Source organism: Manis pentadactyla, chromosome 11 (genome assembly GCF_030020395.1).
Source record: "Manis pentadactyla isolate mManPen7 chromosome 11, mManPen7.hap1, whole genome shotgun sequence".
NCBI lineage: Eukaryota > Metazoa > Chordata > Mammalia > Pholidota > Manidae > Manis > Manis pentadactyla.
This window is the reverse complement of record NC_080029.1, coordinates 99,240,845-99,258,480: the sequence shown is the minus strand read 5'-3', so window position 1 is coordinate 99,258,480 and position 17,636 is coordinate 99,240,845. Positions and strand designations below refer to the sequence as shown.

Genomic DNA, 17,636 nt, shown 5'->3' with positions numbered 1-17,636 from the left:
AAAACCTTAGTGTCAACTGGCTCCTTGTTTCTGGCTCTGGCAGAAGCAACCAAAAGGCTAGTGGGTCCTGTTGGGTCTCAGGCCTCTGCCCTGACTCCCAGAGGTTGGTTTAGGGTTAGTTCAGCTCCAGGAAGAAGGTTCCAGACTACAGAGGTTCTGGCCAAGGGGTTCCCTAAAGCTGCACTGTCCAATATGGTAGCTACTGGTCACATGTGTCTATTGAAATTAATTATAATTAAATAAAATGAGTATTTCAATTCCTCAGGTGCATTAGCCACATTTCAATGGTTAATAGCCATGTGGTGGCTATTGGCTACACATTCTGGTCAGTGCAAATATGGGACATTTTCATCATTGCAGGAAGTTCTCCTGAGCATAGGAAGTTCTAGGCAGTAGTGGGACAGTTCTGATGTGACACCTAGAAAAAGTCAACTCCGCTGTAGGCCCAAACCTGTAAGTTCCCTCCTGATCCAAAGCTGAGATCTGGGAAGGTCTTGCTCAGCCCTCCGTTCCTAAAAACCACCCTGGCGGCTTGATGCTTTACTTTAGATAGACTTGCCACATCTCTAGGCTGGAATGGGGCTGGTCTCTGTGCATGGGAGGCCAGATGGCAGCAAGTGTAGCTTTGAGAATCACAGAATCCAAAAGCTGGGAGAAACTTCAGAGTTCACCTCTAACCTTTCATTGCTGCAAGAATTCATATAGGATCCCAGGTGGACATCCAGCCTCTTTACGGGCCTCAGTGGGACATTCCCTATCTTAAGAGACAGCCCATTCTATTGTTCACCCCTTTGGTTACAGGAGAGCGCCAGGCCTGGTCATTTCACTGCCTGGCCATTTCCAACCATCGGATTTTGTTCTGCTCACTGGAGCAACCCCCAACACAAGCGTATCACCTTCTTGCCCCACCTGTGTCCTAATCATTTGCAAACTGTTAGCCTCCTCTCTGTTCTCTATCCGTGCCTCCCAAAACTTATTGTCATTAGACTTACTTGGGAATTAAAAAAGACATGAAGATTCTGAGGCCCAAACCCCAGAAATTCTGATCCATTAGATCCAGAGTTTAAAAAGTTTTCCAGATGATTCTGATGTTTGGCCAGATTTTCAGAATCACTAGGTTTCAGTGCTTCCCAGACCTTAGTGTTTTTTAAAAAATTGTGTTAAGACACATATAAAAATCATCATTTTAACCATCTTACAGTGAACAACTCAGTGGCATTTAGTACATTCACACTATTGTACAACTACCACCAGTATCTACTTTTAGGTATTTTACCCCCAAATCAGACTTTGGTGTTTTTAAGAATCATAGGAGAGCTTGTTATATATAACACAGCTCCCTGGGTCTACCCCACAGATTCTGACTGAGTGGGTCTGGGGATGGCCTGAGATTCTGATTCAGCAGGTCTGGGGATGGCCTGAGATTCTGACTCAGCAGGTCAGGGGATGGCCTGAGATTCTGACTCAGCAGGTCTGGGGATGACCTGTGTTTCTGATTCAGCAGGTCTGGAGTTGGCATGTTAAACAAGCTCCTCATGATGCTGCTGAAGCTGGACCAGAGATCCCAGTTTGAAAAGCCCCGGATTAGGCCCTTCCATTCCATTCCCCAGGTTCTCTCACCTTCTCATACACATTCTTTTGTGTTGTTACCCTTTTAAAATTCAGCATTGAGAAGTGCATGCTAGGTGGGGCCTGAGAAAGCTCTGCAGGACATGATGGCTAACAAACATGACATGGACCCTTGTATTAATTCAGCCTAAGGCCCAAACACAAGAAGTATTCTGCACTCCTCACCCTCTGCGACCTGAGAGGTGGCTATACTTCCTTTGTGCCATTGTCACAGGGTTCGAGAGGAACAGGCAAGACAAAGTCTCCAATATTCTTTAAAAATTGAAAAAATTGGGTATTTAAAAAAAAATAAAAACAAGGTCATGTGAAACCATCATAGCTCAGGAAAAGGGACTTGTGTATTCCATGTTGATTCAGGGTGAGAATCTCAAATAATGAGTTCTGGGGGGAATACCAGTGTCACTAGCACCTTATATTTGAAGAGTGATTTGGAGGTTTTAATCCTGGCATCTATAATTAAAATGATTTTTTTCTCTTGACTGTTCTCATATATATCTGGTGCACACAAAGCACATGCTTAGTATTTCCGTAACTGAAATGAATTAATTATCTTGACAATCTTAACTGCAGGACTGGCAATAACACTAGTTTCAGTGATTTGCCTGAAGTCAAACAGCCAGCAGGTGTAAGAGCCAGACCCAAAGTCAAATGCTGGCACTCCCCATTTGGCAGCAGCCTTGCAGATGACAGCTTGGTGACACTACTCTATATGACGATTCTGAAATTCAGTATGCTGGCCTCGGGTAAAGGATCTGCTTTAAAATAAGAGTCTAGACAAAGTCAGCTCCTTCCCTGGTTTTCCTTCTTGCAACTGTACTTGGTCATATTTGTGAGGCCAAGATACCATTTCCCAGCAATCAAGTATGACACATATTTTCTTGAGGTGTGCCCAATACAGCACGGGACCCTACATCTAGGAGAGATCTGGCTCGCCTAGGAGCCCAAGAACAGCTGGGGAGCCGAACCACAGATCAGGGCCAGGTTCAGATGTATTGACTTGGCTGATTTATAATGGAACATAAGCCAGACTCTTTCTCCTAGGTGTCTGACAGAGTGATTTTTCAGTTGGCAGGAGAAAGTGATGACAAACTTTGCCGTGGGGTCAAAATTATGACCAGTTGCTGTCTGAGTTTAGGCATAGATTTATAACCTCCTGTGCCTACCTGGCACAGGCACGCCATAAACATTCACTTCTTGGACAAAATCAACCAGTCCCACGACATCAGCAACTTCAGTGGTGGCCACGTTTTCCCCTTTCCACCTGGAAGAAAAGACAAGGTTTACAGAGGTCACTGGTGGTCACTGGCCCAGGCTGTGTCGGGTGGCTGCACTCATCTTCTGCACCCTGGCTCTCAACCTCCCCAACTTAGTCATGGGAGAGGCACCCCATTTATGGAACAAAAGACAAAGGCATAGACCTAAATAATAAGATGTGGAATTTCAACATTACCACATGAAACATGATACACAGACTGACGCTGTTCTAATGTGAAAATACAGGCTTGGCCTAAGACAGGCAGTGGTAATAAAAATTAAACACCCGTGACTTTATGCTGTGTTAAGGTCTCTCACTTTCTCATTCACTAACTTTGGTTGCTATTTAATTCCATCAGTGAATTTCTATTTAATAGAATTTTATATGTCTACTTGAAGTTCTCATAGCATTGAGAAAGCTTTTAATAAGAAATAACATACTTTCCCACTTAAAAAAGAGTTAAAAAAGAGAAATAACATACTTTTCCACTTAAAAAGAGTTAAAATATCTTACATTAAGAAATTCTTTAGTTCTCCTAAAGGTATTTTTTTTATATGATGGCTGACAACCAGGACATGGTCCCTTATATTAATTCAGCATAAAGTCCAATACGAGATGTATTCCACACTCCTCATGCTGTGCGACTTGAAATGTGGCTACACTTCCCCTTGTGTCATTGTCATAGAGTTGGAGAGGAAGAGGTAAGAGAAAGTCTCAAAATTCTTTTTAAAATAAAAAAACTGGATATTCTTTAAAAAATAAACGAGGTCATGGGAGACCATCATGGCTCAGGAAAAAGGGACTTCTGTATTTCTATTTTGAGACTCTATAGTAACATGAAGTCCACATAATAATGATATGAATCCTGAGTCATGGAATATTAGAGATGGAAGGGACCCTGAGGGTCATCAGGATCCTCATTTTGTGGGTGAAGGAATCGAGGTCAAGCAAGGTCCCACGACAACACAGCTGGTCAGAGGTAGAGGAAAGCCTGGGGCTTGGTTTCCCTTATTCAAATCCATGCTTTCTACTATTGCCAGACAACTTCCATCCCTTCCTCTTTCATTCATGCAAAAAGTAATTGTGAGTGTCAGGCACTGTGCTAGGCGCTGCAGGGGCTGAACAAGCAGACACAGAGCTTGGTCTTGGGGAGTCTACACAGGAGGGAAGCGTTTAAACCAAGTGTCATGAAGCTGGAGGGCTGTGTTGTTGTAGGGACTTAATTTCATGATCTATTACAATGACTTTCTCACTTCATCATGCTGACCTGGGGGTTCTGTGAGAAACCCTGGATGGGGCTGGAGAGTGGGAAGGAGGGGACTGGAAGGGCCTCTGAACCCCTCCTCTCCTCTTCAACTAGATCAGCTCCGTGTTAATTTGCATTTGGTTTTATCTGATGAAAAGCCCCATGACTGGAAAGAATGTGAAAATCTCAGGCTGTCCTATGAGTGACCAGTAATAACTGAGGATAAATGAGAGGATTTGGATGGACTGAGCTATTTAGGCTCCAAAAATCAGACACAGATTTTCTGCCTTATTCTCATCTGGTGTTGCTCAACTAAGTTAACTGCGTTAGAGTGACACCTCATGCGTTTTGCTCCTTATTTTCTGGGGACATAGGAGGTTGAATTGGCACGCCAAAGAGATAGAAGGAAATGGAGCACCATGACCAGAGTGGAATGCAATTCCAATTTAGGAGTAAGCCAAATTGTGCACGTGTTTGTTTGACTCTCTAATTCAGAGAAACCAACCGGAATGTATCTCCAACTCTGTCATGGAAGTGGATGAAATTTTCATGGTCAATCATTAAGAGATCTCCACTGTTGAAATAGAGGTCTCCTTTCTTGAAGACATCTCTCAGCTTTTTCTTCTCTGTCTGAGTCTTTCCTCCACTATAGCCACTAAATGGTGTGAGTCGTGTTATTTTGCAAACCAGGAGTCCAACTTCGCCTAAGACATAAGAAAGCAAATTGTTATTTTATGTGCTAGCAGCAGGCAAATTTTATTACTAACCTTCTCTTAAAACTGATGTCATACAATCCACATGACAAGGTGGCTGCAAGAAGTGGCATTTTCCATGCACATGTATGTGCATATCCATATACATCGTATACACACATATTACACAAAACACAGAGGACCTTATTTTATATGGCCACACATTTGTAATTTTTTAATGCTAATTCTTTACTGAATAATGATTTACATGTATAGACAAATGCACAGTAGTTTAAGCTTAAAGGTAAAGACCCCCTAAAACTAACGATAGCTTTGGAACCATAATCACATATCCCTTTCCGCAAAACCGCCTCATTAACAAGAAGTTGTTAAGCCAGGTTTCAAACTGTAATCTTCTTACATGTGGTGGTAAATTAGCATCTTTTGGAACTTCGGTAATTATTTCTGAGAATACTTAAATAAACCTGTTTTCTCCCACTCTGATAAATTTTACCAGGTATTCATTTTAGCAATGATGTTAGTTCTTAACAGTTAGCTGGTCAAGGTAAGAAAAGGCACATGTTAATTGAACAAAAATCCACTGTACCTTTGGGAACTTTGATGCAATATCCATTTCCATCACGGACAGGTTCATCCTTCTCCACGTCATATTTAATCAGCTCATACATTATGACTTTCTGACACAATTAAAACATATCACTTTGAGTACAAATTTTTTCATTTTTATTGTGGTATAGTGTACATAAAATATACAAAGTATATATACCTTAACCATATAGTTTGGTGAATTTTTACATATGTATACAACACTGGAACTACCATCCTGACCCAGATAGAAAACATTTTCAATACCTTCCAAAGTTTCCTCTTGCTCGCACCAGCTTCCTGCCCTGGGGCTCTGAACTGCATCTAGCCTGGGTCTCCAAGGTTCGGGGTGGTACAGGTTGGACGGAAGCCAACGAGACAAGGCTGACCGCCTCAGCAGCGGTTCCACTGGGCAGGAGGAAACTGATCTTCAGTCTGGAGCAGTGCTGCCCAGAGTTCTCTCCAATGGTAGAAATGCTCTCTGTACTGCTCAATAGGGCAGTCGCTTAACAAGTGGTTACTCAGCACTTGAAATGTTGCTAGTGCAAATGAAGAACCGATTTAAAAATTTTATTCATATAATTTAAATTTCAGTAGCCACGAGTAGCTCATGGCTACCATATTGGACGCCCAGGCGTGGAGGGAGCTGTGAAGTCTGTATAGATTTGGCTCTCATTGCCAGAGAGATTCCTTGGACTTGAGAAGGCCTGGAGATCAGGCCAGAATATAAGGAATGGAACGGCGGTAATTGCTATAGCTAACAATTGCTCAAGGCTATTATCTGACAGGTATTGGGCTGTATCCTCTAAGGATTTTCTCATGAATTATTTAGTTTAATCATTTCAATAGCCCTTTTCTCTTATTAATACTGAGTTTGGGCCAAGTACTGGCCTATTTCTTTTTCCTATCTCTGTTTTATAAATGATGGAACTGAGGCCGAAGGAACATCAGTGACTTGCCTCAGGGCATTCAGTTAGGATGTGAAGGTGCTGGCACATCCTCTCTGGAGCCAGATCTCTTATGCACATGGACTACTGTCCTCTGTCTGCTGCCAGTCACTCCCTGGGGACATGGACTGCCTGGGATCTCTGGTGTGACTGTTTCGTGGCCAGGCAGGATGGACTGCCAGAGGCACAATGACAGTGGTGCCTGCTGAAGCCAGTGGAAGCTCAGCATTTGCTGGATATTACTGGAATTTGCAGGCCAGGTGGTCATCTGGAAGGCCGACTGCCTGAATATAGAAAAGGCAGAGATGTTGTCCAGAGACCCTAGATGATAAAATGACTGAGAGAGACTGCTGTGTGAGCTGGTTTAAAAATAAGAACTGTCTTTCTGGAAGAGCTGTCAGGTGAACACAAATGTTCACAAGATTCTAGAATCTGGATGCATCCCAGATCTCTTGAAGGTCTTGATAGTGGTTCTTAACCTTGGCTGCACAAGCTTTTGAGAAACACTGAAGCCTGGGCCCTGCCTCAGCACGAAGCTCAGGGGGTGGGACCCTGCACCTGTACCTGTGAAACCTCCCTGGGTGATCTGAGGCCCAGCACAGCCAGGGGCAAGCACCACACCTCACAGTATAGGGGAAAGTTACAGAGTTACAGAGCCGGAAGCCTTCAGGCATTTTGTCATATAGGAGTATAAATGGGTTCAGGAAGACTTCCCATAGGACTTCACTTTGCCAAGGGCCAAGGTCTAATGGATTGTTAGTAATAGAAATTAAGATTTTTAAATTAGAGGACTCTGTCATCCCAAGCTATCACAGAGAATGAGCAAAACCTCTTGGTGGATGGGCCCTGGCTGTGACACTGTATGAAATTCCAATGAGAATAACATCATCATGACACAGCTTTTGGGAAACCTCTGTATTCTGAACACTGGGTACATGTGCTCTCCTTTTTCAAGGTACTTACTTTCTGTAGGTAGTTTACTCTTCCAATAGCCCCGATTTTTCTCGTATAATTCACAAAGGTAATATTGCCTTCAGTGGAACCATAGCCCTCATAAATGTGAATGTCCCCAAATCTCTTGATGAATTCTCTCCACACATCTCCTCGCAAGCCATTTCCCAATGCCAGTCTCACTTTATGATCACGGTCGTTTGGTTTCTGTGGTAGGAGGAGGAGGGGATAAAACGGAACCATCACTGGAGCCTGTACTTACGTATTAATAACTGCCTTTATGTTTGTATGTTTATGTTGGTTACACATTCTCCCTAGTGCACCCCTTGTTTGTCACCCACACACATGACCCCTCATCCCCACCAACACATGTAATATGGGCTGACAGCCAGGACTCTGACTGAATAACCAAAGGACTTGGCTTCCCATTTTGATTTTTAAGAGGCAAAGTGAGATAACTTGACGGAACCAAGAGATGCCAACATTTAATGCACATCCAATCTGAAGCTAAAATAATGTGTTGATTATTTTCTTGATGGGGCAGGTGAGTATCAGGGAATAGCCAGAAAGAAGGGCCACAGGGGAAAGACCAGACCCAATCTGAAGCAATGATCTTGAGTTACCAACAAGAGAACTGGGAACCCAGTGCAAGGAGAGAGAGACAATCATTTTCTACAGTCATTACAGAGCAATACTGGTGGGGCCTGGGGGACGGGAGAGAAGACTCTTACCATGTCCTCATTTATCAAATAGGCCCAGAGCTCACAAGGGCAGGTGGCTGAACCAAGACAATGAAACTGTCCCAGTGGGGTGGGAAGGGGCAGAGAGGGAGGAAGCCAGCTCCCAGTTGCCTCAGGTGGCCTGGGAGGAAAATGCTTTGTTACACATAAAAATCACAAAGGAGAAGCTTGAGTGCAAGAGGGAAAGGAGTCCTGTGTCAGCACGAGAGATGCGGTCACATCCAGGTCGCTTTCCCTCCTTTATGAGGCCGCTACAAATATGTCCAAACCTATGATGATTTTAATGACATTTGTTATTAATAAGGCACATTATGTCCTCTAGGAGATCACAGCCTGGTGGGAGAAAAGGGCAAATAAATAAGTATAATGTTACTTTATAAATTCTGGAATTCCATGACCTTTAATAGGAAACAGAATGGAATGGGGTTAAGAGCCTGGTACCTGGGACTCTCCTCTCATATCAGTGTTAGTTTGTTTGCTCAAACTACAATTTGCTTAAAAGAGTGAATGATCTAAAGAGCATTCCTACTCTGTGAAATCACTGTGAAGTGATTTTCAAAAAGAACTGCTTGAAGAGAGAGGCTGGCAGTTCTCTGACAAGGGGAGGACCTTCCCTGTGGCCTCTGGAAACCAAACCAAAACAAACCTGGAACTGGCTTCACATAGGAGCCCAGGGGCCAGTGGAGCAGCAGATAGGCATTTCATTTCTGATTAGGTCTTGAGTCAAAACTCAAGTGATGAGACTCTTCCCAGAGGCCTAACCAGAGAGGTGGACAGATACTGGCCACTGATAAAAGCTGGGCCCCTTGCACAGTCTTTCTGAGGAGGAAACGTAGAGAAGGACTGCTGGCCTCTAGCCAGTGGTTCTTAAGCAGGGTGTTGACAGGCATACCTGAGGAGCCTTTTGAGCCTAAACGAACCTAGGTATTCTGACTGGGTGGGAAGTAATCAGCTCCCAAGGTCCATAGATCACTGATTGTACAAGTTTTTCTCGACTTACAGTGGGGTTAAGCTCTGATAAACACATCATAAATTGAAAACATTTAATCCATCTAACCTGCCAATAGCATAGCTAAGTCTGGCCTACCTTAAACATGCTCAGAACATTCACAGTAGCCTACCGTTGGGCAAACTCATCCATCACAAAGCTTATTTAATTATAAAGTGCTGCACAGCTCATGTAATTTATTGAATACTGTAGTGAATGTGAAAACCAGAGTGGTCCTAAGTGTACCTGTTATTCACCCCAGTGGCCGCATGGCTGGCTGGGGGCTGGGCTCCCCGCGGCTGCCCAGCACCACGACAATCTCCTGCCACAGCATGACGCTAGCTGGGGAGCAGATCAACATTTAAACTTCACGGGATAGTTTCTACTGAACACATACTGCTTTGATACTATCACAAAGTCAAAAAATTATGAAGTTGAAATGTTTCATGTCCAGGACTGCGTCTGTATTCCCTTTTATAATTACCACGTACCTCTAAGTAGGGAGATACCTGTCTGGCTTACGAGGGCCAGTCCTGCTCTGTGCTTGTTGTCCTGATGTGCTTATTAATTCCACCCCTTTCACCTGTAAGTGTCTCCATTTGGATTATGTGGATTATGTACTGTAGGCTCACCCAGTCAAAGCACAGGTCCAGGCCCTGCAGGTGATAGAGGGAACCTGGCCTCTCAGGAATTTACAGTCTAATTGGGAAGATAGAAGCTTACCACCCAGGAGACGAGGAAATGACCTAAGAGGTTCCTTCACATGGAAACCATTTCAAGGTTTGTTTTGTTTTGGTTTCCAGCGGCCACAGGGAAGGTCTTCCCCTTGTCAGAGAACTGCTAGCCTCTCTGTTCAAGCAGTTCTTTTTGAAAATCACTTCAGAGTGATTTCACAGAGTAGGAAATAACAGAAAATGTTCTTTAGATCATTCACTCTTTTAAGCAAATTGTTGTTTGATCAAACAAAGATGGTCAAACAAAGTGAGAACCGTCAGCTTTTCAGAACCACCCTTGCCCCCACACTCCCATCCCTTACTGCCACTCTGGGAATAAAACATCACAAATATTTGAAGAATACTTACTTTCACTTAAAAAGTAACCACCTGGCCTGGGACTTAGCTGCTCCCAAACCTGTGTGTGAAGCTCCAAAGCACTCCAATGTGTAAACCCACGACCTTACTTATTCTATCTGAAGCCCACAAACACCCTCTTAGGTCATTTCCTTGTCTCCTGGGTGGTAAGCTTCTATCTCCCCAGTTAGACTGTAAATTCCTGAGAGGCCAGGTTCCCTCCGTCACCTGCAGGGCCTGGACCTGTGCTTTGCAGGTCGGGCAAGTGCGGCAGTAAAAGAAGACATGACCTCCACCAGGAAGCCGTCAAGGTCTCTGCTCAACAGTTAATGGCTGGGACATTGGCACAGGGCAGGGTTTAGGGCACAGGAAGCTGCAGGTGCCCCGGGTGACTGGGCAGCAGGCCAGCCTCACAGGTGCAGCTGTCACCTGGCGTGGCGGGGGGCTGTGCTCAGAGGCACAACACCATGGACTCACTTTTCATCATGAACAGAAGGATCTTATTACACCAGCAGGAGGGATTAAGGCTCTAAGCTGGACATGTTTGTGGACACAAACTGGGAGGACCTTCTGAGATGTGTCGCTCGCCAGTGGCTGGGAGTTCTGGTGCGACTAGAGTTTTCCTTTCCCACAGGGGACACGGTGTCCCTCATCACCAAAGCCAGTCCTCAAGGGAACCGTATTTTAGGTTGAGGGTTGCCTGCTCAGTTTTCTTTAACAAGGATTAAACCTTCTATTTCACAACAGGGGTGAGGTGCAATACGTGAGCACACCCGGGAATTTACATGACTGGGATTTACTGACTGAGGAAGGGTGGGAGGTCAGGGTGTCCACGGAGAAATGCAGGGCACCAGGTAATTAGGGTGAGCAGCTTCAGAACAAAATGGGAGCTGACTCCTGCACACTACGGGAAATGAACCGGAATCTTGCATTATAAACAGGCACCCTGGGAACCAAGGCTCAGCTGTAACAATGGAAGACACGTGAAATGGATAAAGGGTATTTGACAATAATACTGTAAAATCACTTAAGTCAATAGCTTTGCTACCTAACCCCTCACTCAGCCTTAAATGAGAGTGACTGATTCACTGGAATGTCTTCTCTTACTTCTTCCTTTGTGCACAAGGGGCAGAATTTTCATCGATTCACTCAGTGACATGTATGGAGCATGTACTATGAGCTACACATTCTGAGGCACTGAAAATAGTGATAATAATTTGCTGATTATCTACTAAGTACCAGGTACTTTGTCACATGCTTGACGTACATTATCTTGTTTTATCTTCACAGCCCCCTATGAGGTAGGTACTATTATTTCCCCTGTGGCTGATGGGAATCTGATTTGGACAGGTTAACTCTCCTGTTCAAATGGCAGAGATAGGGTTCAGGCCCGCTGACCCGAATCCCTGCTCTTAAGCACTACATTATATTCCTTAAGCCAAATCTGAACTGCTGCCCCAAAGGTAGCTGGGAGTATTCCTCCGGTCCTCTGCTGTACCACAGGGGCTATTAAATATGGTTAAGAAGAGGAAGGAAAGCATAGCGGCTTCCCCCTCCCTAAGCCTGCCCTCGAGCCTCCTGGTGAGCAGTGCCGCATCTGTGGATGGGTGTCATTTGGCTTATCTGCTAACCCACGGCAGGAGCTGCCTCCCTGCAGCCCACCACTTGGGGGTGGAGGGTGGCAGCCTCTCCAGGGACAGCCTGCTTAGGCAGCTCTGAGGGTGACCCAAGTTCCTGATTACACTGATCCAGAACCACTAGTTCTAGTTTTCATTCACTTTTCTTTGAGAAGTCATTCTGATACAATCTTTCTTGAAGCTCCCTTTAAATTCATTCAATCTGGGCTTCCTATCCTGGCTTATTTTGTTTTAAACTGTGATAAAATATACATAACACAAAATTTACTATCTTACCCATTGTACAGCTCGGTGGTATTAAACATATTCCCATTGTTGAGCAACTATCACCATGATCATCTCCATAACTCCTTTCATCTTGGAGAACTGAAACTCTATACCAATTAAACAGTACCTCCCTATTCCCACCCTTCCTCGGTCCTGGACATCCCACCATTTTGCTGTCTCTGATTTTGACTACTCTAAATACCTCATATAAGTGGAGTCTACAGTCTCTGTCTTTCTGTGATTGGCTATTTCACTTAGCCTAAGTCCTGAAAGTTCATCCATGTTGTAGCACGCTGCAGAATTTCCTTCCTTTTCAAGGCTGAATAACATTCTATTGCATGTATATACCACATTCTGCTTATCCATGCATCCGTCCATCCATCCATTCATCCGTCCATGGACACTGGGTTGCTTCCACATTGTAGCTATTGTGAATAATGCTACTATGAACATGGATCAACAAACATCTCTTTCAATTCTTTTGGGTATATACCTAAAAGTGGAATTGCTGGATCTTATAGTAACTTAATTTTTAAAATTTTGAGGAACTTCCATACTCTTGTCCCCAGTAGTGGAACCATTTTACATTCCCACGAACAGCACACAAGTCTTCTTATTTCTCCACATCCTCACCAACACTTGTTTTGTTTTGCTTTTTATGTATTTAGTTTATTTTTTATAGTAGCCATATAACTGGAAGATACCTCACTGTGGTTTTGATCTGCATTCCCCTAATGATTAGTGATGTTGAACGTCTTTTCCTGTGATTATTAGCCATTTATATATCTTGGAAGAAATGTTTATTCAAGTCCTTTGCCTATAATTGAATTAGGTTGCTTATTTTTGTTGTCTGTTGACTTTGTATGCTCTACTTTGATGAATTCACTTATTTTAACAGGTTGCTTTTGTCTTTTTTATTTTTCTACACTGGCTACAGTACCTTTGTAGTAAGTTTTGAAATCAGAAGTGTAAACCCTCCAGGTCTGTTCTTTTTCTTCAAGATTGCTTTGACTGTCTGGGGTCCCTTGAGATTCCACATGAATTTCAGGATGGGTTTTTCTATTTTTGTGAAAAAGTCTTTGGGATTTTGATAGGGTTTGCATTTGATAGTGAATGTGTAGATCACTTTGGGTAGTAGGGGCATTTTAACAACATTAAGTCTCCCAATCCATCAGCATATGTCCATTTATTCAGTCTTCTTTAACTTCTTTCAGCAATGTTTTGTAGTTTTTATTACTCAAGTCTTTTACCTCCTTGGTTAATTCCTAAGTATTTTATTCTTTCTGATACTGTTGTAAGTGGAAATGCTTCTGTAATTGTCTATTCAAATCATTCAGTGTTAGTGTATAGAAATGCAAGCGATTTTTGTATGTTTTGTATGATTTTTGTATGTTTGTAGGTTTTGTATCCTACGGCTTTGCTCAATTCATTTATTCATTCGAAGAGATATTTTTGTCTTTAGGGTTTTCTCAGTATAAGATGATATCACTAAAAGAGACTTTAACAGAAGGTTTTTCTGACGTAACTTTCATCATTTCTTACAAGTATTTTTGACATGAACCGGAACTCAGGGTGAGGGAAAGCAAGGGCAAACGACCTCCAAATTTACTTTTAGATTAGAGGTCAGCCATGAATTATACACCAAATCATGAGATATTTTGAACATATATAACCCCCACAAACTGTCTTTGTCTTCCAGCATCTCAGAAAACATTCTGAGACAGGAGAAAGGGGTAGAAGGGCGTGTATGTGTGAGTGTGAGAGCCAGAGAGAGCGAGACACAAACATGTTTACTTTCCTCAAGTCTAAAGGTAGCTCCCATTAGAATCAATAGAAGTGCGGGCGGAGCCAAGATGGCGGCGTGAGTAGAGCAGCGGAAATCTCCTCCCAAAACCACATATATCTATGAAAATATAACAAAGACAACTCTTCCTAGAATAAAGACCAGAGGACACAGGACAATATCCAGACCACATCCACACCTGTGAGAACCCAGCGCCTCGCGAAGGGGGTAAGATACAAGCCCCGGCCCCGCGGGAGCCGAGCGCCCCTCCCCCCAGCTCCCAGCGGGAGAAGAGCAGGCAGAGCGGGAGGGAGATGGAGCACAGGAATGCTGAACACCCATAGTGCAGACACAGTGCATGCGCAGGGAGCCCTGAATACTAGGGAAACAGGGCAGCAAGAACAGTGAGCGGGCACGGGAGGACACCAGAAAAGCAAGCAACCATTTTTTTTTTTTGCTGTTTTGTTTTGGCGAGCGCTTTTTGGAAGTCTTAAAGGGATAGGGACCCCAATACTAGGGAAACAGGGCAGCAAGACCGGTGAGCAGATGCCTGAGGCTGGCGCCGGAGAATAAAGAAAAATGAGTGGCAACCTTTTTTTTGAGTGGTCGTTGTTTTGTTTTGGCAGGTGCTTTTTGGAAGTCTTAAAGGGGCAGGGCGAGACACTTAATCCAGAGGTAGGGAATCCGGGATCTCTGGGCACCCTAACCCCTGCAGGGAGCAGGGAAGCCCCTTACGGAGATAAATAGTCTCCCAGCCGCTCCCCATCCAACGTGACTCAACCACTTTGGAGCAGCAGCCCGAACCAGGCCACACCCACAGCAACAGCGGAGATAAACTCCATAGCAGCCGGGCAGGAAGCAGAAATCCTGTCTGCACGCAGCTGCGCAGCACAAGCCACTAGAGGTCGCTGTTCTCCCAGGAGAGGAGGGCCACAAACCAACAAGAAGGGAAGTTCTTCCAGCCGTCACTCATCCCAGTTCTGCAGACTATTCCTATCACCATGAAAAGGCAAAACTACAGGCAGACAAAGATCACAGAGACAACACCAGAGAAGGAGACAGACCTAACCAGTCTTCCTGACAAAGAATTCAAAATAAAAATCATAAACATGCTGACAGAGATGCAGAAAAATACGCAAGAAAAATGGGATGAAGTCCAGAGGGAGATCACAGATGCCAGAAAGGAGATTACAGAAATGAAACAAACTCTGGAAGGGTTTATAAGCAGAATGGATAGGATGCAAGAAGCCATTGATGGAATTGAAACCAGAGAACAGGAACGCAAAGAAGCTGACATAGAGAGAGATAAAGGATCTCCAGGAATGAAACAATATTAAGAGAACTGTGTGACCAATCCAAAAGGAACAATATCCGTATTATAGGGGTTCCAGAAGAAGAAGAGAGAGGAAAAGAGATGGAAAGTATCTTGGAAGAAATAATTGCTGAAAACTTCCCCAAACTGGGGGAGGAAATAATCGAACAGACCACAGAAATACACAGAACCCCCAACAGAAAGGATCCAAGGAGGACACCACCAAGACACATAATAATTAAAATGGCAAAGATCAAGGAAAAGGAAAGAGTTTTAAAGGCAGCTAGAGAGAAAAAGGTCACCTATAAAGGAAAGCCCATCAGGCTAACATCAGACTTTTCGACAGAATCCCTACAGGCCAGAAGAGAATGGCATGATATATTTAATACAATGAAACAGAAGGGCCTTGAACCAAGGACACTGTATCCAGCACGACTATCATTCAAATATGACAGTGGGATTAAACAATTCCCAGACAAACAAAAGCTGAGGGAATTTGCTTTCCACAAACCACCTCTACAGAACATCTTACAGGGACTGCTCTAGATGGGAGCACTCCTAGAAAGAGCACAGCACAAAACACCCAACATATGAAGAATCGAGGAGGAGGAACAAGAAGGGAGAGAAGAAAAGAATCTCCAGACAGTGTATATAACAGCTCAATAAGCGAGCTAAGTTAGGCAGTAAAATACCAAAGAGGCTAACCTTGAACCTTTGGTAACCACGAATTTAAAGCCTGCAATGGCAATAAGTACATATCTTTCAATAGTCACCCTAAATGTTAATGGGCTGAATGCACCAATCAAAACACACAGAGTAATAGAATGGATTAAAAAGCAAGACCCATCTATATGCTGCTTACAAGAAACTCACCTCAAACCCAAAGACATGTACAGACTAAAGGTCAAGGGATGGAAAACCATATTTCCAGCAAACAACAGCGAGAAGAAAGCAGGGGTTGCAGTACTAATATCAGACAAAATAGACTTCAAAACAAAGAAAGTAAGAAGAGATAAAGAAGGACACTACATAATGATAAAGGGCTCAGTCCAACAAGAGGATATAACCTTTCTAAATATATATGCACCCAACACAGGAGCACCAGCATATGTGAAACAAATACTAACAGAACTAAAGGGGGAAATAGACTGCAATGCATTCATTCTAGGAGACTTCAACACACTACTCACCCCAAAGGATAGATCCACCGGGCAGAAAATAAGTAAGGACACGGAAGCACTGAACAACACAGTAGAGCAGATGGACCTAATAGACATCTATAGAACTCTACATCCAAAAGCAACAGGATATACATTCTTCTCAAGTGCACATGGAACATTCTCCAGAATAGACCACATACTAGGCCACAAAAAGAGCCTCAGAAAATTCCAAAAGATTGAAATCCTACCAACCAACTTTTGAGACCACAAAGGCATAAAACTAGAAATAAACTGTACAAAGAAAGCAAAGAGGCTCACAAACACATGGAGGCTTAACAACACGCTCCTAAATAATCAATGGATCAATGACCAAATCAAAATGGAGATCCAGCAATATATGGAAACAAATGACAACAACAACACTAAGCCCCAACTTCTGTGGGACACAGCAAAAGCAGTCTTAAGAGGAAAGTATATAGCAATCCAAGCATATTTAAAAAAGGAAGAACAATCCCAAATGAATGGTCTAATGTCACAATTATCAAAATTGGAAAAAGAAGAACAGATGAGGCCTAAGGTCAGCAGAAGGAGGGACATAATAAAGATCAGAGAAGAAATAAATAAAATTGAGAAGAATAAAACAATAGAAAAAATCAATGGAACCAAGAGCTGGTTCTTCGAGAAAATAAACAAAATAGATAAGCCTCTAGCCAGACTTATTAAGAGGAAAAGAGAGTCAACACAAATCTACAGTATCAGAAATGAGAAAGGAAAAATCACGACGGACCCCACAGAAATACAAAGAATTATTAGAGAATACTATGAAAACCTATATGCTAACAAGCTGGGAAACCTAGGAGAAATGGACAACTTCCTAGAAAAATACAACCTTCCAAGACTGACCCAGAAAGAAACAGAAAATCTAAACAGACCAATTACCAGCAACGAAATTGAAGCGGTAATCAAAAAACTACCAAAGAACAAAACCCCCGGGCCAGATGGATTTACCTCGGAATTTTATCAGACATACAGGGAAGACATAATACCCATTCTCCTTAAAGTTTTCCAGAAAATAGAGGAGGAGGGGATACTCCCAAACTCATTCTATGAAGCTAACATCACCCTAATACCAAAACCAGGCAAAGACCCCACCAAAAAAGAAAACTACAGACCAATATCCCTGATGAATGTGGATGCAAAAATACTCAACAAAATATTAGCAAACCGAATTCAAAAATACATCAAAAGGATCATACACCATGACCAAGTGGGATTCATCCCAGGGATGCAAGGATGGTACAACATTCGAAAATCCATCAACATCATCCACCACATCAACAAAAAGAAAGACAA

General features: G+C 43.2%; 1 protein-coding gene across 1 annotated transcript in view; it reads right to left on the bottom strand.

The window, feature by feature from the left end:
• LOC118908268 (long-chain fatty acid transport protein 2) overlaps positions 1 to 17,636 on the bottom strand; it is a 64,135-nt gene that overhangs the window by 26,705 nt on the left and 19,794 nt on the right. The window contains exons 5-8 of the mRNA XM_057488794.1: positions 7,339 to 7,533; positions 5,430 to 5,520; positions 4,636 to 4,834; positions 2,793 to 2,890 (exon numbers count right to left, since the gene is read on the bottom strand). Of these exons, the coding sequence (XP_057344777.1) occupies positions 2,793 to 2,890; positions 4,636 to 4,834; positions 5,430 to 5,520; positions 7,339 to 7,533 (583 nt within the window). The remainder of the gene's footprint in view (positions 1 to 2,792; positions 2,891 to 4,635; positions 4,835 to 5,429; positions 5,521 to 7,338; positions 7,534 to 17,636) is intronic.